The sequence below is a fragment of the Pleurodeles waltl genome, chromosome 10 (genome assembly GCF_031143425.1).
Source record: "Pleurodeles waltl isolate 20211129_DDA chromosome 10, aPleWal1.hap1.20221129, whole genome shotgun sequence".
Lineage (NCBI taxonomy): Eukaryota > Metazoa > Chordata > Amphibia > Caudata > Salamandridae > Pleurodeles > Pleurodeles waltl.
The window spans coordinates 242,757,230-242,783,186 of record NC_090449.1 but is presented as its reverse complement, the minus strand read 5'-3'; the positions used below and the strand labels follow the sequence as shown (position 1 = coordinate 242,783,186).

At 43.7% G+C, this 25,957-nt stretch overlaps 1 protein-coding gene across 8 annotated transcripts in view; it reads right to left on the bottom strand.

The window, feature by feature from the left end:
- Nucleotides 1-25,957, bottom strand: part of EEF2K (eukaryotic elongation factor 2 kinase) — a 199,976-nt gene that overhangs the window by 70,143 nt on the left and 103,876 nt on the right. For all 8 annotated transcript variants that reach the window (XM_069210301.1, XM_069210302.1, XM_069210299.1 and 5 more), the window contains 3 exons: nt 8,817-8,944; nt 7,596-7,797; nt 6,341-6,408 (listed from right to left, as the gene is read on the bottom strand). In XM_069210301.1, the coding sequence (XP_069066402.1) occupies nt 6,341-6,408; nt 7,596-7,797; nt 8,817-8,944 (398 nt within the window). The remainder of the gene's footprint in view (nt 1-6,340; nt 6,409-7,595; nt 7,798-8,816; nt 8,945-25,957) is intronic.

Below are 25,957 nucleotides of genomic sequence, written 5' to 3'. Positions count from 1 at the left end.
CGGGTGGGCGCATGTGAATCTGCAGCGACTAATGCCACGAACAGATGTACACTGGGTAAGTGACATTTTCCGTTCGACAGCATGTGTAGCTGCAGATACACATGCTGTCCATAGACTAGTAAGCAGTTATCTCCCCAAAAGCGGTGGTTCAGCCTGTAGGAGTTGAAGTTGTTTGAAACAATGTTCGTAGTACTGCTTGACCTACAGAGGCTTGTTGTGCCGTTAACACATCAACACAGTAGTGTTTGGTAAATGTATGAGGCGTAGACCATGTAGCTGCCTTACATATTTCGGTCATTGGAATATTTCCTAGAAAGGCCATGGTAGCACCTTTCTTTCTAGTTGAGTGTGCCTTTGGTGTAAGCGGCAGTTTTGAATGCACTTAACTATCCATCTAGCAATGCCTTGTTTAGAAATTGGATTTCGTGTATGAGGTTTTTGGAAAGCAATAAATAATTGTTTTGTTTTTCAAATTAGTTTTGTTCTGTCAATGTAGTACATTAACGCCCTTTTGTTGTCTAATGTATGTAGTGCTCTTTCAGCTACAGAATCTGGCTGTGGGAAGAACACTGGTAATTCTACTGTTTGATTCAAGTGGAACGGTGATATGACTTTTGGTAAGAATTTAGGATTTGTCCGTAGAACTACTTTATGCTTGTGTATTTGAATAAATGGTTCTTGTATGGTAAATGCTTGAATCTCACTTACTCTTCTTAGAGATGTGATGGCAATTAAAAATGCAACTTTCCATGTTAAGTATTGCATTTCACAAGAGTGCATGGGCTCAAAAGGTGGACCCATGAGTCGTGTTAAGACAATGTTGAGGTTCCATGAAGGAACTGGTGGTGTTCTTGGTGGTATTATTCTCTTTAGACCTTCTATAAACGCTTTTATGACTGGTATCCTAAATAGTGAAGTTGAGTGCGTAATTTGCATGTAAGCTGAAATTGCGGTAAGATGTATCTTAATGGAAGAAAAAGCTAGCTTTGACTTTTGCAAATGTAGTAAGTATCTTACAATGTCTTTGGCAGATGCGTGTAAGGGTTGAATTTGATTATTATGGCATTAGTAAACAAATCTTTTCCACTTATTTGCATAGCAATGTCTAGTGGTAGGTTTTCTAGCTTGTTTTAGGACCTCCATACATTACTGTGTAAGGTCTAAGTGTCCGAACTCTAGGACTTCAGGAGCCAAATTGCTAGATTCAGCGATGCTGGATGTGGATGTCTGATCTGTTGTTTGTGTTGCGTTAACAGATCTGGTCTGTTTGGTAGTTTGACATGAGGCACTACTGAGAGGTCTAGTAGTGTTGTGTACCAAGGTTGTCTTGCCCATGTTGGCGCTATTAGTATGAGTCTGAGTTTGTTTTGACTCAACTTGTTTACCAGATATGGAAGGAGTTGGAGAGGGGGAAAAGCATAAGCAAATATCCCTGACCAACTCATCCATAACGCATTGCCCTGAGACTGATCTTGTGGGTACCTGGATGCGAAGTTTCGGCATTTTGCATTTTCTTTTGTTGCAAATAGATCTATTTGTGGTGTTTCCCAACTCTGGAAGTAAGTGTTCAGTATTTGGGGGTGAATCTCCCATTCGTGGATCTGTTGGTGATCCCGAGAGAGATTGTCTGCTAACTGATTCTGAATTCCTGGAATAAATTGTGCTATTAGGCGAATGTGGTTGTGAATCGCCCAATGTCATATCCTCTGTGCCAGGAGACACAACTGTGTTGAGTGTGTCCCTCCCTGTTTGTTTAGGTAATACATTGTTGTCATGTTGTCTGTTTTGACAAGAATGTGTTTGTGGCTTATTATGGGTTGAAATGCTTTTAGCGCTAGAAATACTGCCAATAGTTCTAAGTGATTTATGTGAAACTGTTTTTGCTGAGTGTCCCATTGTCCTTGGTGTGCTCCCCACCCTATCATGCAGGCATCTGTCGTTATTACATATTGTGGCACTGGGTCTTGGAAAGGCCGCCCTTGGTTTAAATTTATACTGTTCCACCATTGAAGCGAGGTGTATGTTTGGCGGTCTATCAACACCAGATCTAGAAGTTGACCCTGTGCCTGTGACCATTGTGATGCTAGGCACTGTTGTAAGGGTCACATGTGCAACCTTGCGTTTGGGACAATGGCTATGCATGAGGACATCATGCCTAGAAGTTTCATCACCATTTTGACTTGTATTTTTTGTTTTGGATACATGGCCTGTATTACATTGTGAAATGCCTGAACCCTTTGTGGACTTAGAGTGGCAATCCCTTTTGTTGTGTTGATTGTCGCCCCTAAGTATTGCTGTGTTTGACAAGGCAGAAGGTGTGTTTTGTGTAGTTGATTGAGAAACCTAGTTTGTGGAGGGTTTCTATGACATACTTTGTGTGTTGTAACACCGTTCTAGCGTGTTGGTTTTGATTAGCCAATCGTCTAGGTACGGGAACACATGTATTTGCTGCCTTCTGATATGTGCAGCTACGACTGCCAGGCACTTTGTAAAAACTCTTGGCGCAGTTGTTATTCCGAATGGCAACACCTTGAATTGGTAATGTACCCCTTGGAATACAAACCTTAAGTACTTTCTGTGTGAAGGATGTATCGGTATATGGAAATATGCATCCTTTAGGTCTAGTGTTGTCATGTAGTCTTGTCGTTTGAGCAGTGGGATTACGTCCTGTAATGTCACCATGTGAAAGTGATCTGATTTGATGTAGGTATTTAATGTTCTGAGATCTAATATAGGTCTCAGACTCTTGTCTTTTTTGGGTATTGGAAAGTACAGAGAGTAAACTCCTGTTCCTTTCTGTTGGTTTGGTACTAATTCTATTGCTTCTTTCTGTAGCAATGCCTGAACTTCTAGTCCTAGAAGATCTATATGTTGTTTTGACATATTGTGTGTTTTCAGTGGGACGTTTGGAGGGAATTTGAGAAATTCTATGCAATAACCATGCTGGATAATTGCCAATACCCAAGTGTCTGTTGTTATCTCCTCCCAATGTTTGTAAAATTTGCTTAGTCTCCCCCCCACAAGTGTTATGTGTTGGGGATGTGTGACTTGGAAGTCACTGCTTGTTTTGAGGAGTTTTGGGGCTTTGGAACTTCTCTCTACTTTTTTGGAACTGTCCCCCTCTATATTGTCCCCGAAAACTTCCCCGCAGATATTGGCTCTGATAAGTGGGCTTTGTTTGTGAGGTCGTGGGTTCGGTGCTTTGCCCTCGAAACCCCCCTCGAAACTGTGTTTTTCGAAATGTGCCTCTGCTCTGTGGGGAGTAGAGTGCGCCCATGGCTTTGGCTGTATCAGTGTCTTTCTTAAGTTTTTCGATAGCAGTGTCCACCTCCGGCCCAAACAACTGCTGTCCGTTAAATGGCATATTCAGCACAGCTTGCTGTATTTCTGGTTTAAATCCTGATGTACGCAGCCATGCATGTCTCCTTATTGTCACTGCTATGTTGACAGTTCTAGCAACTGTGTCTGCTGCATCCATTGCTGACCGTATCTGATTGTTGGAGATACTCTGTCCTTCTTCCACTACTTGCTGTGCTCTTTTCTGGAACTCCTTGGGCAAATGTTCTATAAAGTGTTGCATTTCGTCCCAATGAGCCCTATCGTATCTGGCCAACAAAGCCTGTGAGTTTGCAATACGCCACTGGTTTGCTGCCTGTGCCGCCACCCTTTTGCCTGCTGCGTCGAATTTTCGACTTTCTTTATCTGGAGGTGGTGCATCTCCTGAAGTATGTGAGTTCGCTCTCTTGCGAGCCGCCCCTACCACAACTGAGTCCGGTGTTAGCTGTTGTGTGATGTACACGGGGTCTGTTGGTGGCGGTTTATATTTTTTCTCCACTCTTGGAGTAATGGCCCTTCCTTTTACAGGCTCCTCAAACACTTGTTTGGAGTGTTTTAGCATTCCAGGTAGCATGGGAAGACTCTGGTACTGGCTGTGTGTGGACGACAGTGTATTAAATAGAAAGTTGTCTTCAATGGGCTCTACATGCAGGCTGACATTATAAAATGCCGCTGCCCTCGACACCACCTGTGCGTAGGCTGTACTTTCTTCTGGTGGCGACGGTCTAGCTGGATAACAGTCAGGACTATTATCTGACACTGGCGCATCATAAAGGTCCCACACGTCAGGGTCATCTTGACTCATCCCTGTATGAGTCGGGGATTGCATCACAGGTGGAGTGGCTACCGGTGATGTTTGTGGTGGGCGTTGTGGAGACGGTGGCGGGCTTACTTGTTTAGCCACCTTTGCCTGTGGCTGCTTGTCTTTCTCCTGGAAGGCAAGTTTGCGTTTCATCCTAATAGGAGGGAGAGTGCTGATCTTCCCGGTTTCTTTTTGGATGTGGAGCCTTCTTTGGGTGTAGTCTGGCTCCATTGTCTCCACTTCCTGTCCAAATCTATGTATTTTCATTTGTCAGGACAGTCCTTGTTCCTCTGTGTAGGAACTTGATTTCGGTTCCGAGGCCGGATGTTTCGGTATCAAAACCTTTTCGGCTACTTTTTTTCGGTTCCGACTAAACCTTTTTTATTTTCGGCGTCGTTGACTCTCGGTGCCGACTCATTTTGGTGCCGCTGTCTTGTGCCGAACTTGCTCGGAGCCGCTATCTCGGGCCCGAGATTGCTGTGTGGCGGAATCTCGACCGGAGTCGGATGACTTCGACACCAGCGTGCCCTTTTTCAGTGCCGATGATCGGTCACCTATTTTTCGGGTTAAGCCATGGCCTGTTGGCGGTGGCGTCCCCTGTGCTTTTGTGGTCTTCTCGTGAGTTTTATGTTTCGACGTCTTACTCACGGTTTTCGGCGTTTCTTCAGGATCGATCTCATCCGAGTCCGATTCCTGGATGGAGAAGGTTTCTTCTTCCTCCTCGAAACGCCCTTGTCCTGTCGGCGCCTACGCCATTTGCAGTCTTCTTGCTCTTCGGTCTCTTAGTGTCTTCCTGGACCGAAACGCTTGACAGGCTTCACAAGTATCTTCCTTGTGTTCTGGCGACAAACACAAGTTACAGACCAGATGCTGATCTGTATATGGATACTTGTTATGGCATTTTGGGCAGAAGCGGAATGGGGTCCGTTCCATCAGTCTTGAAGAGACACGCGGCCGGGCCGACCAGGCCCCGACGGGGGATCAAAAAAAACCCGAAGGGCCACCGGAGCTCTTCAAAAGTCGGTGTCGATCTGTTATAACTAACCTGATACCGAACGCAAACAATACCGACGATTTTTCCGAGATTCTAACTAACTTTCCGAACCGAAACCCGGAGCGAAAAGGAACACGTCCGAACCCGATGGAGGAAAAAAAACAATCTAAGATGGAGTCGACGCCCATGCGCAGTGGAGCCGAAATGGGAGGAGTCCCTCGATCTCGTGACTCGAAAAGACTTCTTCGAAGAAAAACAACTTGTAATACTCTGAGCCCAACACCAGATGGCGGGATGTGCACAGCATGTGTATCTGCAGTTACACATGCCATCGAACATATATATATATATATATATATATATATATATATATATATATATATGTGTGTGTGTGTGTGTGTGTATGTGTATATATGTGTGAATGGGTGCACATACAACAGCATCATGCACAGATGAGGTTAACTTGGTCAGGAGCAGCATAAGATTTGTCTCAGTGCTCTACCGATGGACAGTGTTGAGTGCCCTCAGGTAGTGGTTCAAGTCAAATGTATTGAGACATTTATACTCAGAGGAAAAGAATACCAGGCAAAGGCCCACATTAAACCAGAAAAGCCTTGGCATATAAAACCGCTCTCCGGTGAACTGCTTCCTGCTCTTCTGCTCCGTACACCTCCCTCGAAGCAGGCTAAGGATGGAACAAGTGTTGCAAAAGCGAGCAACTAGCAGGACAGAACCTAACCCCTTGATTCCTCTCATCCCTTCTTTTCTTCTCTGTTGCTGAGCCCTTTAACACCCTAGCAGCAGCTTGATTGGAAGTATATCCTGTACAACAAATATCTAAAGGTTTTGTTTCTCTCACTCAGCACTCTCACAATTCAGTGGTTTACACGTACAGTAAATTACTTTCCACCATGCACCAGTAACCAATGCAACCAATACAGGATTATTTTATTTTGTGCTACTTTATTATATTTTGCTTTTCATGGGCACGTCTGCACATCTTCAGCAGGAAGCCATGAGGGTTACAGAGATGCCCCAGATCAGTTTGAATATTCCTTTCACATTGAAAGGCGGCTCCAAATACTACACAATTCGGCTGGACCTTTGCTGGATCTTCGGGATAACTAAACAATATCAATGATTTTCCATTAACTGTAAGTAAATGTATCTTCTATTGATATCTTGATTATTGGATAAACGCCCATTACCCTTTGGTTATCGAGTTCATTGCTGTCTTCGTGCTCCAGGTTATCATTCTCGTTGAACACAGGCCAACCTGCGGAAACATAATACGTTTGCGTTACACGCAGGAAAGAGACGCCGGCTGCTCATAAACGGCCGGCAAACATAAGGCACCGGACCTAAGAATGAACCAGAACATATTTAGCTCGATTCCCTGAACTACTCTCAGTGCTAAAATAATTTTAACTCTCCACAAATCACAGAAGACCTAGCTTCCTGTTTTGGATAAATGGTTGAGGCATTTAGTTTCAAACGTCAACGCAAACTGCTAGAATTTTTTTTAGTTCAGAACTTGAAACTCTGTCTTGACCTGGCCACGTACTTGATGCCGCCCAGGCCATGAGAGTCAAAATAAAGAATTAACAAGTTTTTACCACCGGCATTTGTCAGCTCTGTGACATTTCTACCACCCCAGGCACGTGCTAAACAGCCTCAATGTTACAAGCGTGGAGTGGTCTACGGTTCTGATAAAGGGCGGTTGTACCTTGAAGCATGTTCTGCCGGGAAAAGGTTGGAACTTGTACGTGCAGCAGTTCCCGCCTCTATCAGTCTGAATCCCTGCCATTAACTAAAACAAGAACAGCCCCCAGCAGCCCCCTGTCGAGGGATTTCAGTTCACAATGAAGGGCGTCACATGTTCCTTGAATGCAGATTTTCGTTAGGAAGGCTTGATGGCGCAGCTGTTCCCAATTCCTTAAAAGGGCGGCCGAGTGCAGTGGGAGAACTGTGCCCAGCCCTCGTCTCTAGCAAACACCAGCGACAGACACTCTAGAACGTTTGTTTCATGATGTCACCTCGGGTTCTGAGATATATTATGACACAGTTCACCAGATGGCCCCTTAGCGAGAGAGGGCTGTGGCTCCTCCTCGGAGCAGTACTGGGGTCCCCACTCCAGCTATCGGCTGTTAGATGTATCGTTCCATCACTCTGTCTAGTATGGAGCACTTGCACTGCAAAATACGGGGGGCTATTTCACATCTCAAAACTAGCCTGAATATTCACACATAAAACTCTTTATCTCATAGAGGTGTTGTATACAGAAAGCAATTGTTCTCAGCTTTTTTTTTTTTTTATTGCAGCAGATTGTTTTTTATATTTTTTCCAGGGCTCCAAATGCAAGGTACACCTTGTGGGTAATTTCATGCTAAAGTTCTTTGAAATGGCAGAATCGAGTACTCGCAGTAAAAAGACTCACGCCTGAAGGAGCAAATAACCACTCACCCAGCATATCAAATCGGTGTCCCTGTGGGGTTGCAGGGGATGGCGAGGAGGGCAAAGAGTCGAATGTAACGTCGCTCATGTTCTCATCTCCCGAGTTTTCCGACAGGCGGGAGAGCAGAGGAGGTCTGCTCCCAGAGATGGTCCTCACGCGACTGCTCCCACACTTCTCCTCCGTCCCCCGAAGCACGGTCTTGGCAGATTGCTTTAAGGGGTAGAATAATCCCATTATCCACACCACACGCGAAGAAAATTCAGCAATAGACTTAAAAATCCGTTTTCTTGCAATTCACATGCCTTTCTCCATCTTCAAACCAAAAAGCTATTTACTCTTCAAGTATCTCAGACGCCAACGCTCATTACAGCAAAGCCATGTGATCATTAAGATGCACCTAAAACCGTGCCCATTGCTTAAACAGGCCTCACTGCTGCTATCAGTCAATCTGTGCTGCAAAAGACCAACACAAAACTCTGGGTCTGCCTTAATGGGAAAATCATTTTTTAAAATGTTTTTATGAGGATGATCTGCCCATATATATGTCACATTTATTTTTCCTTCATGTTCATCTCCCTAGCAACAATATCAAAAGTTATCGTACAACTTTTTGCACGTTTTCTTAGCAGACCAAAGCCATTCTGTGCTCTATCACCCTGTGAACCCTGGGTTGCATTTCATTCTGGCAGAGATGACCTGTCAATCAACGGACCTGAGCCACATCTCTGCCAAGGGAAAGGATGTGAAAGCCAAGCAAGCCAGCCCATCTGCCCGCATAACAAATTCTTCATGATGTACCCCACGAAACGGATGTGAAGGTCGTGTATGCCAAAATGGGACCAAAACTAAGGAATGGTGCAAGTTATGACCTTAACTCTGGGGTGGGATGGAGCCTGTCGTCATTAATGTGTTAAATCATCTTCCCAAGGAGGGGAGCACACCTAAATCACACCGAAATAATCATGTGCAGGCTCCTAATGATGTCAACATTATCACTCTGAAGAAGAGATAGATACAAAGCAGATAAAGGTTTTTCCAGAAAACCTGCAAACAAGCCTCAGCTCTTTTGGGGCATTCCACTTAGACCACCAGGCCTGGCCGGTGCAAGTAGTTGCACTGGTGAAACTTGGTATGTGATTTATTATACCAGCAGCTCACACTTTTCTGAGATAACTGAATGATTTTAGGATAATTAAAAATGCTAGGTCTCTGGTTAGAAAATGACTTACCAGCATCTTGTTACACCGATCTAAGGCCGCCTTTTCTGTTGGTGAGTGATCGAACGGCGTGAGTCCCATGCATTTGCAAATCTTATTGCAGGCATGCGAATAGAAAAACAAAGCCATGCCTCGGACACCTTAAAAAAACAGGAGGTGGAAGAAAATGTCTTAGCAAAGGGAACCTGTTTATGAACAAACGCACAAAGGCAGAAAATTAGCAGTCAGGCAAGTCAGCCAACTAATTACAAGACCTGGAAAATTTACAGCATGGATGGTGCTTGCAATGAAATGTGAATGCATTCAAATGCCAAAAGCAGTAAATGACTTGGCACATACTTGCTTTTTCACAATATGTTGTGCTTATGTAGAAAGTCTACACCTCCTTTCAAAATTGTCACATTTTATTCCCTTGTAACTGGAATAGAGAGGCATTGAATGATTTTACTCGTCTCTCGAACTTACCTCACAACTCCCTCTCGTCACGGATACTATCAATCCAAAATTACCCCAAGTTTATCTAATTGCCTTCAATATCACCTACCAAATTAATTGTCCCTCAAATGTACACAGTAGGAATTAGCATGATTTCAGGATAGCTTCAGGAGTCTCATCAGGTTTCCTCTGTTGGGTAGTGCTTCTAAACCTAAAGACTCAACTATGACCACCAAGAAACTTTCAACTGAACTCTGGGACAAAGTTGTGGATAGGTTCAGATCGATCAGGGAATGGTTAAAAGAAATGACAAAAGTTTTCAATATCAAAGGAATAGGCCAATACAATTATGTAGAAAGTGGCTATGCCAACAAATCATTGCCTAGATCAAACTGTCTCTCCAAACTGAATAAGCAAAGTGGAGACCGAAGAGAGGCTACCAACCGGATACAGGTAACTCAACTACTGCATGTAACATTAATATCCCACTCACTCTCATAAAATGCCTTGGATGGTAAAGTAGCAAGATTGATGTCATTAGTCGAGAACATTCACTTTGTATCCGTTTGAGGTGCACAAGAGAACACTTCGGAACAAATCTGCAGCCATGAGCTGCAAAAAAATCAAATGAAACTTCCAAATCCAAATGGAAAGCGTTAAATTCAGGGCAAACTCAACACAACACACCAACAAAAAAACAGCATCTGTACAATAGAAAATATGGTTGCAGTATCATGTTATAGGGGTATTTCTCATCCACAAGTAGGTAGACAGTTGTCGAAATACAAGGAACTGTGAGTTTAGAAGGCAACCTAAATCCTGCTGCACTCAGTAAGAAAGCTGTAACAGAGAAAGAAGTTCATCTTACACCATGGCAACAACCAAAAGCACACTGCAAAATTCAGACAGAGCTAAGTGAAACAAAATCCAACTGAAATATGCAGCATGAGTTGAAGACTACTGTCCGTTGGCTCTCTACAGGAACTGTGAAACGTATGAACCAGTTTGTACATAAGAATGGTAAAATGATGCAAAGCTAAGTTTGTAAAGTTAGTAAAACACCTATAGTTGCCTCTAAGAACTAACAGTGTTATCCAAATATGATATCCTAGTTCTGTATTTTTAATATATGTATTTTTTTCAATAATTAAAATATTTTCCCCATGAAACTGAAATACTGTCACAATGAAAAATTAAAAGGCTCAAAAAGTTGTAGACTTTCAATGGGCCCGGTATAAAGCCTTCACAAGGGTGCCCTGTGTGGGTACTGGCTTGATGTAAAAAAAAAAACATCTATTTTTACTAAATATAATTACACCCAACTGTTCTTGTGTATTTTCTACTTTGGTGAAATGTTGGTGCTTGATGACATGCTAAAGGAAAATGTTACTTACCCTGTAGACATCTGTTTGTGGCATGTAGTGATGCAGATTAACATGTTTTGCATAAGTCCGCCCTATAGTGTTGGGCTCAGAGTGTGACAAGTTGTTTTTCTTCAAAGAATCTTTTCAAGCCACAAAATTGAGTGACTCCTCCTCTCAATGATAGTGCGCATGGGCATCGAGTCCTTTGTTAAATTGTTTTCCCGCAAGTGGGTGCGGTAAGGAGCATATATATATATATATATATACACATATATATATATATATCTCTATATATGTATATATATATTTATGTATATTGATAGATAGTAAATAAAAAAAGGATGTCCATGCAGTGTATATACATATTTGCAATATATATATATTTTTACTATAACAACTACAGGCTTCTGGGAAGGAGGGAGGGTGCATGTGAATCTACAGCATTGCACGCAACAAACAGATGTCTACTGGGTAAGTAACATTTTCCCTTTTGATGCCATGTGTAGCTGCAGATACACATACTTTGCATAGACTGTAAAGCAGTCCCCTTCAAGTAAGCAGTGGCTAGCCTGTAGGAGTTAGAGTAGCTTGAAAAAGTGTCCTGAGAACTACTTGACCAACACTTGCCTGTTGGTGAGCTAAAACGTCTACAAAATAGTGTTTAGTTAATGTGTGTGATGTAGACCAAATAGCAACTTTGTGGATATCTGCTATTGGAATTTTTCCAAAAAAGGTCTAAGAAGCACCTTTTATTCTGGTACAGTGTGCTTTAGGAGCTGTTGGTAATTGTATTTTAGCTTTGAGATAACAAGTTTCACACTTGTCTATCCATCTAGCTAATCATTTTTTTGAAATCGGATTACCCCTGTGAGGCACTGAAAATGCTACAGAAAGTTGTTCTGACTTTCTAATACTTTTTGTCCTGTCAATGTAATACTTAAGAGCTCGTTTAACATCTAGTGTGGGCAGAGCTCTTTCAGCGGCTGAGTCTGGCTGTGGGAAAAAAAACAGGTAACTCAACTGATTGGTTAATGTGAAATGTTGAAACTTAGGGTTTCTCCTAAGGACTACCCTATCTTTATGTACTTGTAAAAAAGGTTCCCATAAAGTGAAAGCTTGTATTTCACTTACACGTCGTAGTGAAGTGATAGCTAATAAAAAGGCAACTTTCCAAGAAAGAAACTGCAAAGAACAGGAGTACATAGGTTCAATGGTGAACCCTTAAGTTTAATAAGAACAATGTTAAGGTTCCATACTGGAGCTGGATGAACCCTGGGTGGAATAACTAAGTCCTTCCGTGAACGCCTTAATCACAGGAATTCTGAACAAAGAAATATGTTGTCTGTTTTGGAGGTAAGCAGCTACAGCTGCTAAACAAAGTCTAATAGATGAGTATGCTCAATTTACCTTTTGTAAATGTAGCAGATAACAAACAAAGTCTTGTGCTGATTTTTTTAGTGGATCAATGTGTTTAGGTTGACAGCAGTATACAAAAGTTTTCCAAATTGCAGCATAACACTGTCTAGTTGTAGGTTTATGTGCCTCCCTAAGAATGTCCATACATTCAGAGGGAAGTTGTAAATCTCCAAACTCTATGACTCCAGGAGTTATATCGCAAGATTGAGTGTTTTGGGGTGTGGATGTCTGATTTGACCACTCTTTTGAGTCAAAAGGTCTGGTCTGTTGGGAAGTTTGTGATGGCAAACACAGACAGATCCAATAGTGTTGGGTACCAAGGTTGGAGTGTCCATGTGGGAGCTACAAGGATCATGGTGAGTGATGCTTGTCTCAATTTGCAAACCAGAAATGGAATAAGTGGGAGAGGCGGAAAAGAGTGTGTAACCACCGTTTCTGCAGATAATACATGGTTGTCATGTTGTCTCTATGGACTATAACCACTTTGTGAGCGATTTGTGTCAGAAATGCTTTGAGCGCTAGGAAAACTGCTAACAACTCTAAGGAGTTCAAGTGATAAGTTTGTTGAATGGGATCCCATATCCCTTGTATTGTAGGTTGTTGAGATGAGCTCCCTACCCATCTGTGATGCATCTGTTGTGAGAGTGATGTGAGGCCGCCCTTTTGAAAGGTTGGTGGGTTTCCATCATTGCAGAGAGCGGTAAGTCTGGCAGTCCAACAACACTAGATCCTGAAGATGGCCCTGTGACTGAGGCCACTGACGAGACAGACACTGGACGCATATGCAGTCTTGCATGAGGAACAATGGCAATACATGATGCCATCATCCCCAACAGTTGCATCACTAGTTCCACTGTGTAAGTATAATTCTCCTGTAATTGAGCCAGGAGATTTTGAAAAGCCTGAATTCTTGCTGGGTTTGGAAATACCAATCCTGAATGAGTATTGAGAATTGCTAACAGGTAAGGCTGTAACTGTGAGGGTTGAAGATGGGATTTGAGGTTGCTTATTGTAAACCCCAAAGTGTGTAGAAGATTTACAGTGTACTGAGTAAGCTGCTGGCATTTTTGGATGGGATTGGCTTTTATGAGCCAGTCATCCAAGTATGGGAAAATGTGAATGTATTGCCTTCTGAGAAATGCAGCTACTACAGCTAAGCATTTAGTGAATACCCTTTGAGCGGTTGTTACCCCAAATGGTAGTACTTTTAATTGATAATGCATTCCTGCAATGAAAAATCGTAGATATTTGCGGTGTGCCGGGTGTATGGGAATGTGGAACTAAGCATCTCTGAGATCTAAAGCGGTCATGTAATCTCCTTGCTGTAATAGAGGAATAACATCTTGCGGACTGGCCATATGGAAATGCTCTGAAAGTATGTATAGGTTGAGAGGCCTGAGATCGAGAATTGGTCTTAAGGATCCATCTTTCTTTGGTATAAGGAAGTATAGGGAATATACTCCTAACCCCTCTTGGGATATGGGAACAGGCTATAGCCTCTTTGAGAAGAAGGGACTATACCTCTTCTTTTAAGAGAATGAGATGGTCCTGTGAGAGCTTCTGAGAACGATTAAGCATTTTTGGTGGAATGGAAATGAGTTTTAGACAATAGCCATGTTGGATACTTGATAGAACCCATTGATCTGTGGTGATATTGGACCTCTGGAGGTGTATGTGCTGTGGGAATTTGTAAAAAGTCACTGTTTTGTATTAGAGGGAGATTCTCTTTAGGTGGGTGCTTTACCTCTCCCTCTATTATTTGAGTCTCTATAAGATCCTCTAAAGAAATCCCTGTTGTAAAAATGTGTTACGTGCTTATTTTGTGAGGTGGAAGGCTCTGTGGATGTCTTGAAACCACCTCTAAATTGTGGCCTACGAAAATTACCCCTGGTGGGTGTAGTTAATAAGGCCTCCATGGCTTTGGCTGTTTCAGAGTCTTTTTTAAATTTTTTGATAGCAGTGTCTACCTCTGGCTCAAATAAATGCTCAATGTCAAAAGGCATGTTGAGGACTGCTTGTTGTATCTCTGGCTTAAATCCTGAACACCTCAACCAGGCATGTCTTCTTATGAGAATACTAGTGTTCACACTATGCGCTGCTGTGTCAGCTGCATTCATGGTACATCTGAATAAGTTATTTGATATGGCCTGTCCTTCTGTGACTATCCCCTGTCCTCGTCTTTGGTGTCCTTGTTTAAGATATTATAATAACTCTTCCATTTCGTCCCACTGGGCCCTGTCATACATCGCCAGGAGTGCTTGAGAATTAGCAATTCTCCAATGACTGCAGCTTCAGTAACCACTCTTTTGCCCGCTGCCTCCAGTTTTTTGCTCTCTTTATCTGGAGGAGGACCATCCCCGTAGACTAGCTATTAGCACATTTTTGTGCTGCACTTACCACTATAGAGTCAGGTTGTAGTTGTGTTTTTATAAAAGCTGGATCTGAGGGTACAGCTTTATATTTTTCATCTACCCTTGGTGTAATGATTTTTGACGTAACAAGTTCTTTGAATATGTCAGTGGCATGTCTGAGCATGCCTGGTTGCATGGATAGAAACGGAGAATCTTTATGTATATTTGAGTGTTAAAGAGGAATCCTCTTCGATTGGGTCTGTATGCATATGCACATTATGATATGTTGCTGTCCTTTGCAATAACTTAATTATATCCAGATGTATCCTCAGGTTCATTAGGGAAAATGGGATCAGGATCATATAGATCCCATGGATCCACATTGTGTGGAACATCACCCCAAGTCATCTCTATGAGGTGATGGTGATGATGATGATGCTTGCGGTGAGCAATGTGGTTGAATAAAAGAGGTAGGTGACTGTGGTGGTGGTGGAGTAGAGGAAGTACAGGAGATTGAGGTGGTGAAGGGGGAGGTTGCTGTGGAGCCTTGATTTTTTCTTTGGAGGCTTTTTTGGGGGAGGCACAGTGTCCAATGTTTCTTGAACACAAATCTCCTTTTGATTGGAATAGGAGGAGAAGTCATGATTTTGCCCAGTCTCTTTTGTATGTGAATTGTTTTGCTGCCGAGCCTCCGTCACTTCCAAAATAGGCTCTACAGAGTAAGTCTCCTCAGTGGAAACTGTATAGTCTTTGCCAATTATACTTTTCGGTTCCGACATTTTTGGTACTGAATGCTTTTTTTCGAGCTGCACTTGTTGGCTCGGAAATTGATTGAAATGTCTATTTCTTTGAAGTGGTTGATTTGAATGCTCGACTCGATCCCGAAAAAGATTGGGGTGCGGTTCCTTCTCTGGTCAGTGCTGAAGGCATCTTGGTCTTCATGATTTTCAGTGCCGAACGAGAGGGTGGGGCAACCAAATGTACTTTTCAGATCCTGCCATGGCCTGAAGAAAGTGAAGGACCGATGACCAATTTGGAAGTCTTTTTAAGTGTCTTTGCGTGGTGAGATGGGGCTGGTGTACTCACGTACTGCGCAGGAGAAATGGATTGACTCTCGATGTCCGAATCTTGGTCCGACTCGGAGTCACGGACTGAAAGGGCTGCCTGGTGTCTGACTTCTTCCTATGCCTGTTCTTCTCCGAAGATGTCAGGGGTGTCATCTGTTGTCCTCGCGCCATTTCTAACCAACGCGCTCTTTGGTCCAGGAGAGTCATTGAATGAAAAGACCTACAGGCATTGCAGGTCTTCTCCTTGTGTTCCATGGACAGGCACAAATTACACACAAAGGGGGTGATTCTAACCTTGGCGGGCGAAAGTTCCCCCAACAGAATACCGCTACGCGGTCAGAAGACCGCCACGGTTATTCTGTGTTTCCCGCTGGGCTGGCGGGCGACCGCCAGAAGGCCGCCCGCCAGCCCAGCGGGAAACCCCTTCCCACGAGGAAGCCGGCTCCGAATGGAGCCGGCGGAGTGGGAAGGGTGCGACGGGTGCAGTAGCACCCGTCGTGATTGGGCCCTCTTACGGGGGCCCCTGCAGTGCCCATGCCAATGGCATGGGCACTGCAGGGGCCCCCAGGGGCCCCACGACACCCCTCACCGCCATCCTGTTCCTGCCGGTCACACCCGCCAGGAACAGGATGGCGGTGAGGGGGTCGGAATCCCCATGGTGGCGCAGCAAGCTGCACCGCCATGGAGGATTTCTCAGGGCAGCGGAAAACCGGCGGGAGACCGCCGGTTTTCCGTTTCTGATGGCCGCGGTCAGAATGCCCTTGGGAGCACCGCCAGCCTGTTGGCGGTGCTCCCGCGGTCGTTGACCCTGGCGGTCAATGACCGCCAGGGTCAGAATGACCCCCAAAGTGTTGCTCCATGTACGGAAACTTGTAGTGACATCGAGGACAGAATCTAAACGGAGTACGTTCCATTAGCCTAGCGTTTTTCAACCACAGTTGCAGTAGTAGGCCCAAGAAGGGCGTGGATTCCCCTATGGACGTTGAACCGACCCGGACGATGAAGATCGGATCGATTCATTAAAGTGTGGAATACGCAATTGAAAACTATACCGGCACTGACAGAAAGTTGGAAATGAAAGTTCAAAAGAGACCAAACCGAGATCCACTGGAGCTAGGGGAAACAGGTCCGAACCAGACGGCAGAGAGAAAACAATCTACCAAAGGACTCGATGCCCATGCGTACTATCACCGAGAGGAGTCACTCAATCTTGTGACTCAAAAAGATTCTTCGAAGAAAAACAACTTGTAACACTCCGAGCCCAACACTAGATGGAGGACTTTTGCAAAGCATGTGTATTCTACAGCCACACATTCCATCGAATACAAAGCTCTGCACTGTAATACAAATATACAGCCAAAGCAGACACTTTTTTGGAAACAGTAAATGGAGTGTTACGCTAGGAACTATCTGACTCCCTATTATTGACACCCTTAGGTGTATTATTTTGCTACTCCCTTCACACATCTCTGCACAACACAAGAGACCCACAAGGGGGGACAAGGAGAACATCAATGAGTCAACTATTGATACGTAACATCCATAATCGCAAATGTTGTTTAATTTTTGTAAGGGGAAAGGATGGGGTCTCTGCAAAGCCATGCGGACAATGAAACAGGCCCCATTGACGAGCGGCTATCACGTAGTCAATGTAAGCATGCTGCCTGCCCTCCACTCTCAGCGTGAATGAAGAGTGCAGCTTCGGTCAGGGTCATAAGGGGGTAATACTGAGATGGTGGTGTCAGACAGAAGCAGAACACCACGTACTTTTAGGTCTCGTCTAGAAATAGCTTTGTTGTGGAAAACCTACTGTCTTCATTACAATAATACAGAGGGAACTCAGTCCCTTCATCATGATTGGATATTTTTATTGTCTATCCCAGTTTTATGCCCCTTATTGGTTAGATTGCTTAAAAAATTTTGTGTGTACTGTCCCCGGAGCATTTCTTCTTTAGCATCCTTTTTACTGAATGAGTTGTGACCTTCCACTGCTCAAATCACGGAAATATTTTTAATTCTCTCTCTCTCTCTCTTTTTTTTTTTTTTTAAGGGTAGAAGATCCAACTCGATTCTATGGGAGGTATTGTGTCTGTGTGAGAGTGTGACATTTTCCAAATAAGGGGGAAGGAAAAGGGATTATAGCTTAGCTCCGCACCCACATCCTGTAAAGAATACTGCCCCCCACCGTCAGTGCTGCACCTGTGGAGGTACTAGCAAGGCAACACCTTCAGATGAGGCCTCTCCCTGCGGGTGTGGCCAGGGCCCGCAAGCTGCCGGCTGCTGCGGTGGCAGTGACCATCCACTGGGCTGCCTCCTGTCAGGGGGCCAATGCCACTGGGAGCTCGAGTAGGTGCACTGACGAGAAGGGAAGCTCCCCCGCAAAAAAACACATTCTCCAATTGGTACCAGAGCCATGCAGCTATCACGCACTCGCCTGCGGCGACTACCTACTCGCTGTGGGGGTACAGCCCCCACACACTGATGCCTGAGGGCACCGTGACACCTCACTTGGAGACTGCCTCAACGCTGGGCCACAAAGCCATATACTGTGGAGTGCTGTGAGGTGAACAACACACTTTTCCTGCTTTGGGGTCAAGTCCGAGGCTCATGTGATCCTGGCTAATACCGCCGGTGGAGACGGCTCAATCACAGGCAGCCCGTATTTCCAGGGGACGCAACCACCAAAAGCCCTCTCCCCATATGTCTCTTAAATGTACGGAGCACCACTGAGTGACTCACCCCCATTACACATGAGAATCCAGGGGCTTATGCTGAAACACGAGCTGGGCTCCCCCCCTCCTTTCTTGAACTGCTGCCACTTGCCTGCTGTCTTCACTGTAAACACATAACAGCATCATATTGACACTGGCAATTGCGGGCAGGTTCCTGTATGCTTGGTCACCAGTTTGATTCCCTTCTAAACTGCGATCCACTATGCAGGCCTTTCCTTGCCACACTAATACTCCAGTTGTGGGTCAGAAAACAGTACCTGGTTACCACCACCTGTTTGCAACACTGATTCTAGCTGTAGACAGCATATGCCTGGATACTGCACTGCTAACTATCGTGAACGTCTCCTGTATAAGTGGGGGACACACTACCACTTTTTCACAAATGATGTTCTGTCTGTGACTACTATACTTGCTACTGGTTCTTACATCTAGACAGCCTATTTGCTCTGGGTGTCTGCCAAGGCCTGGCAGGGCTGCTCGTGCTGCACTTTTGCTGGACCACATTGGTGCAAGCAGGCCCGACACTGCTGGACTGTGGTTTGGACTGCTCATGCTGCACAGCACCTTCATTCCCCCTGGCGCTTTAAAGCGGGTCCATCCTGCTGTGAACCTTCCTAGTGGGACTCATCTGTATAAGCCCCTCACCCTGGGGCGTCTATGATCTGGCACCCTAAACCCACCTGCACCACCCAGAGACTCTGCGTCTTCGCCTATGCCCGACCCTCCCCAGCCGACATGCGCCAATAGTACAGCTATAGAAAATGAATTTGATGCCGTTTTAAACAGCCATCGAAAGCTCGCGGATCTCTTTGGAGCATCGTATAGACAGTGTTGCCGATATTACGTGTACACCATCTTAAGCTGCCGACAAGGTCTGTAACATCAAACAAAACATTCTCAAGTTATAATACCGGGTGCATGACACAGATAAATGTCTGCAGGCTGTGAAGGAACAAATTCCCTTACTGGAAGAGAGAGCTGGAGATGCAGAGGGATGCTCCTGTTGAAACAATATTCTCATTGTGGACTTCCTTGAAAATGCAGAGGGTTCTGATCCTGTCTCCTATGTGGAAAGCTGGTTGCAATCAGTGTTACCTATGTCCACAGTCTTCCTTCTTTGCATCGGAGAGGGCCCACAGAGTACCTATGCATCCACCCCCAGATCAAATCCTCGGCCCATGGTAGTTCGGCTGCTACACTACTGCAACTGTGATGTCATACTGTGGGAGACTCATAAAATGCCAGACTTGAGAGTAGGCAATGCACAAATTTTAAAGTGTCTGGATTACACCTTACAGGTACAAAGACAGTAAAACTCCTTTCTTGCCATTAAACATCACCTGAACTCAACACCAACACTGCATCCTCCCAGTTAATTAAATGGACACCTCAAGACTGTAATAAGAGGTCACTGTTTGGGTTCCACATGGAACATGAGGGGGACCCTGGACAGAGACCTCTCGTGTTCAGCGAAACCTTCTGGATCTTGAAACACATGCGGTACCTGTGAGCCGTTGTGCCCTTCAAACAACAGTGCGAGCACGGCGCACCTTTGGAACGCCTCAGTTGCATTAATTACTCTGCACATACAGCTAGATCCCACGCTTCTACAGACAAGGTGGGATCCCTGTTAAAGAGTGGCTCATACAACAGGAGCACCCAGGCACCCCATACTGACACTTTGTTCGTCTGAGGACACCCTTCTACACCTGCAATCACCAGTACACACTGAAATGACACAACATTACATGGCAATGAATACGCGCACCCCTGGTGCGGACCTCAATTACTTTGGCTCTTGTCTTTCTCATATGCCACTACCCACCATTGCTCCAGATCAAAGACTTGAATTAGATGCTATCTCCTTATTTGAGATATAGGAAGCTACATGAGCTATGATACCAAACATCCCTAGGTTCAGACAAGACATCATGTAGCTGGGGAACTCGTAGTGATCAGTGTCCAGCACATGTATTTAAAATGGCTTCCCTGTACACTTACTATGTCTAAGAATCGACAAAGACATAGTAGGGGCATATTTGCTCATGCATATAAGCCCTCACTTGTAATGTAGTGTACCCTGCCTTAGGGCTGAAAGCCTGCTGTAGGGGTGACTTACAGATATTGAAAGCCGAGTTTTAGACGACAATGCACACAAGTGTGTGCCATATTGTGTTTCCAATTTTGGAAGCGGCTTGTCGCGCAGCCTGCAAAGGCAGTCTGCATAAGGTTGGTGTTGGGTCCCTCAGAGTGGCATAAGTTGTGCTGCAGCGCTGATGGGCCCTCTTCAGTACCCATGCCTTAAGTAGAAGAGGTACCCTTTACTAGGGGCTTAGAGGGGGCTGGAGTGCCTGGTCACTTAGGAATCAAGTGACCCAGTGTCTTGTTTTAGGAAAGGAACACTGGCATTGGGGACTTGGTTAGCATTAACCCAGTGCACTTCAGTCGAAGCTGCATCTAAAAACCAGGCAAAACGTGTGTTTGCGGGGGAATGCAACCAGAACCCAGCTCCCTATAGCTCCCCAGACAATTCTACCAATGTTCCCCTGATTTGAGCAGAGGAAGAGGATTTAAGTAGCAAACATGACATAAATAGGATATTGTAAATAATGTGGAGTTACCACTGTGTTCAAATGACATCAGACAGCTCAAACTTTGCTCTCGTTGCCTACGTGATGTTACTTGGAATCCCTTGATGGAAAAGAAACCCGTTGTTGACTGATACTTATCTATAGTTATTTATATGTTTGTCATGAATCATCATGTTGACCACAGTCTATAAGGTATAGCTTTGCATATATAGCTAACATTCCACCTCCACCACAGTATTAATGTGCTGCACTTTTTTGGACATTTTCTAACTTGCTGCCCTTCAGTTACATAAGGGCTGCTTCCACGTTGCTCGACTAGGTTTTCAATACATGGCCGTTGTTGCATTCAATGTAACTATATTTCATTACAAAACTATATTTCATTATCATTACTTCATTATTCCTAAATGACTTAATTCTTTCTTGATTCTTAAAATGACATTTAAATAGCATAAAACACTTGGGAGCCCAGGATATTAACTTTGACATATGGCCTGATTTAGATTTTGGCGGATGTGTTACTCCATCACCGTCTGCGGAAAAATAAACTCCATAGGATATAAGGGGATTTATATTTCGGCAGACAGGCTACTAGTTACCAATGTGACCGAGTAACCCATCTGCTGTAATTCAGGTCCATAGTCTGATCCCAACCAGCAGAGTTGCAACCAATAATTTTTGCTCTATGGATCTGCTCAAAACTGATTTTTTCAGGCAACCCTGCAACTAACATCAGTCAGCATAGTCTTCAGCTTTCATGGTTGGTCAAAAAGGACCATGCCGCAATGCTGCTCTCATTACAGTACAGTGAACAAACAACCTACTGATAATTGACCTGTCCAAGTGTAACAACCAAAAGCCAATTAGTTCTAGCCATGTCATATTAAGACACAATGAAGTAAAATTATATCTTGGTGTGAAATCTGACCTAAGAGAGCAAAGAGGCTCTGCTGAAGGATACAAACCTCAAATTCAGAATAGATTCAACTGCTTCTGACATAGGACACTACCAACACTCTCTTACTAGCCGCTCACTCAGGCCCAACCAGAGCAGTATCATGTACTAGGCTAGGAAAACAAAAAACACATACTTTTGAAACTAATTGGGACATTTAAGCAAACTAACTGTTTGTACCAACTAGATTTAAACTGGCATGACAGGAAAGCAACATGTTCTGAAATCATGAATAAATGAATAAACAAATGTGTCACTTTCTTAAATCACCTAGTGGAGTAAGATGACCATCTGTCACAGAAGATACATACTTAAAATCATTAACAATTTCTCATGTGCTAGAATAAAAGTTGATTGAAAGGAATACTATTTTGAGAATTAAGGGCTAGATGTAGCAAGCAGTTTTGCCCATTCTGTGTCTATGGGAAAATATGTTCGTACATATGGCCCCAAGTTCAGTGTTTTACAGGTCGATGTGAATGCTCACATATAGTCTAACCTGTGTATGATGAGGGACAAAAACTATTTCAAACATGATAAATGCCCAAGGCAATTGTACAGGAGGACTGTAAGTGTCTGCACTGGATAGCTCAATAAACAATGTTAATATCTCCTGTAATGTTTCTGTAACAAGAAATAACATGGCAGGTTTTCACTTGCCCTTGTTCAAAACAAGACTGCAATACTTCACACCAGCAATGAAGACAGCATACCGTGCTCCAAAACCAAGGGCATGCGTATTTTCTTTTTACTTCAGGTTCGTAACTCCCCAAGGGCCTAGTTGTGTGCATAGTGAGTGTCGTGGACGTTGTGTATTAAATTCTTCTTTGCCAACCATCTTCTTCGAAACCTCTTTTTCCATCGTATTTCACTGATCTTCCATTCATCTATCCCTTTTCTGATTCTTATTATACCTTGCCATGATTTAAACTGACTTTTTCCACAATTTTATACATTTCACGTTCCACTTACAGCATTCTTCTTCATGCATTATTTCTTCATTACCTTGAAGTTCAGAGATTTTAGTAATTTCTTTTAGCATTTATTCCATTTTTTATTGATGTTCCTAATTGCCTTCTCCTCGTCTCTCACTATACTCTCATCCTTTATCAAGTATTTAACTCCTCCTTCGGTTTTTCCTCTTCACTTATTGTTTTTATATTAATAACAATGTCTTTTCCTCAACTCTTATTCTGCTCTTATATCTCTTCTTCTCTAGCAATTTCTCACCCCCTGTACCTCATCCATCATTCGCTTTCCTCTCTTCGGTCCCCATTATTTACACATCCACCACCACCAGTCACGGGTACAAAGTTCACATTCTGACCTGTTCTGAGGTAGAGATGGTAATGATGGACGAGTGCTAAACAGAGGGTTGTTCTCACTAGCTGACTAGTAAAGGGCTCGGAAAACTGATAGAGCCCTGTATGCTGCCTCAAACCTGAAAAGCTAGAACTGACAAGAGAGAGGAGTGCAACCGTGCAGACACTGTGCCAAGAAAATTGGTAACAGTTTCATACATATCACCAGTGAGTATTCTGGGTGTGTGCTGGGGGGAAGGAGGGGAGGTAGTGGTGTAACACCGTGGCATAGAAGGCGTCTTTCCTTACACACAACTTGCTCAATTTGAATAGAAGGGAGATGCTGTGAAAAGAAGACACCTACTAGAGTTAAAAACAAATGGTATATTCTGCGCGTCGGGCGTCTGTGTGTCCATTTCTAGCATGTCCTAGCTTGCATGCATACTCACGTACTCGGAGGGCATTCATGAAGCAGAAGGCTCCTGTGCCCTTTTGTGACAGTGACATTCTACTGACCTGTGGATGGCACACTAGGTAATCTATAAGTAAGCTAATCTATAGTACAATAAAATCAAAAAAAGAAAGCAAACCAAGTACATCCCAAGGCCCAAGTTTTCACATCGGGTGCGCATACCACCACCAAATTGAAAGCAGGTCAATCACAGGACCTGAAGGGCAGGGAAAGGAGGAGAAGGAAGCGCGGCTGACCAGTGTGGACTGTGTTCTCCCTCCTCCTGGACTTTGTCCGTCTGGCATTAACACAGGGGAAGGCTTGGGCTCACATAAACGTGGACCCCGAGACATGTGGGTGTGTCTACTTAGAGATGGGTGTGGCAGGAATGTACAATACAGTGAGTGAACGTACAACAGTAACAGTAGCCAACAGTCAATACAGGGAGTGCAGAATTATTAGGCAAGTAGTATTTTTGAGGATTAATTTTATTATTGAACAACAACCATGTTCTCAATGAACCCAAAAAACTCATTAATATCAAAGCTGAATATTTTTGGAAGTAGTTTGTAGTTTGTTTTTAGTTTTAGCTATGTTAGGGGGATATCTGTGTGTGCAGGTGACTATTACTGTGCATAATTATTAGGCAACTTAACAAAAAAAAATATATACCCATTTCAATTATTTATTATTACCAGTGAAACCAATATAACATCTCAACATTCACAAATATACATTTCTGACATTCAAAAACAAAACAAAAACAAATCAGTGACCAATATAGCCACCTTTCTTTGCAAGGACACTCAAAAGCCTGCCATCCATGGATTCTGTCAGTGTTTTGATCTGTTCACCATCAACATTGCGTGCAGCAGCAACCACAGCCTCCCAGACACTGTTCAGAGAGGTGTACTGTTTTCCCTCCTTGTAAATCTCACATTTGATGATGGACCACAGGTTCTCAATGGGGTTCAGATCAGGTGAACAAGGAGGCCATGTCATTAGATTTCCTTCTTTTATACCCTTTTTTGCCAGCCACGCTGTGGAGTACTTGGACGCGTGTGATGGAGCATTGTCCTGCATGAAAATCATGTTTTTCTTGAAGGATGCAGACTTCTTCCTGTACCACTGCTTGAAGAAGGTGTCTTCCAGGAACTGGCAGTAGGACTGGGAGTTGAGCTTGACTCCATCCTCAACCCGAAAAGGCCCCACAAGCTCATCTTTGATGATACCAGCCCAAACCAGTACTCCACCTCCACCTTGCTGGCGTCTGAGTCGGACTGGAGCTCTCTGCCCTTTACCAATCCAGCCACAGGCCCATCCATCTGGCCCATCAAGACTCACTCTCATTTCATCAGTCCATAAAACCTTAGAAAAATCAGTCTTGAGATATTTCTTGGCCCAGTCTTGACGTTTCAGCTTGTGTGTCTTGTTCAGTGGTGGTCGTCTTTCAGCCTTTCTTACCTTGGCCATGTCTCTGAGTATTGCACACCTTGTGCTTTTGGGCACTCCAGTGATGTTGCAGCTCTGAAATATGGCCAAACTGGTGGCAAGTGGCATCGTGGCAGCTGCACGCTTGACTTTTCTCAGTTCATGGGCAGTTATTTTGCGCCTTGGTTTTTCCACACGCTTCTTGCGACCCTGTTGACTATTTTGAATGAAACGCTTGATTGTTTGATGATCACGCTTCAGAAGCTTTGCAATTTTAAGAGTGCTGCATCCCTCTGCAAGATATCTCACTATTTTTGACTTTTCTGAGCCTGTCAAGTCCTTCTTTTGACCCATTTTGCCAAAGGAAAGGAAGTTGCCTAATAATTATGCACACCTGATATAGGGTGTTGATGTCATTAGACCACACCCCTTCTCATTACAGAGATGCACATCACCTAATATGCTTAATTGGTAGTAGGCTTTCGAGCCTATAGAGCTTGGAGTAAGACAACATGCATAAAGAGGATGATGTGGTCAAAATACTCATTTGCCTAATAATTCTGCACTCCCTGTATGCTAAGAAAAATAAATACCATTCCATAAACAAGATTAAATCTTAAATTAGTAGGAAGCGAGAATGATGGTGTGAATCTTAAAATAGTGGGAAGCATGAAAGATGGTGTTGCTTCTAAAGAAAGGACTATAAACTACAACTAGACAGAGTGTGGCCTTTTGAAGAATGCCTTAGAAAGGAGATTTTCATTGCGAATAAGGAAACATAAGATTGATGTTTTTTTAAAAGGTAAAAGATGTAACACGTTTTGACAATACTGCTGTGCTGGTTGTGCAGTCAGTGCAGTAATATTGCAGTGGTTGGTTTAGGAAATCAGCAGCCTCACGCTTTGCCTGCAAGGGTCATTCTATAAGCACATTCAAAATGGTTTTTATTCATCTTCATGGAGTCAGGAAGGAAATAAAAAATAAACGTAAGCATATCGCTCTATGGAGAGATTTTGATAATTTGAAACGGTAAACTAATGATTAAATTGAATTATTTTC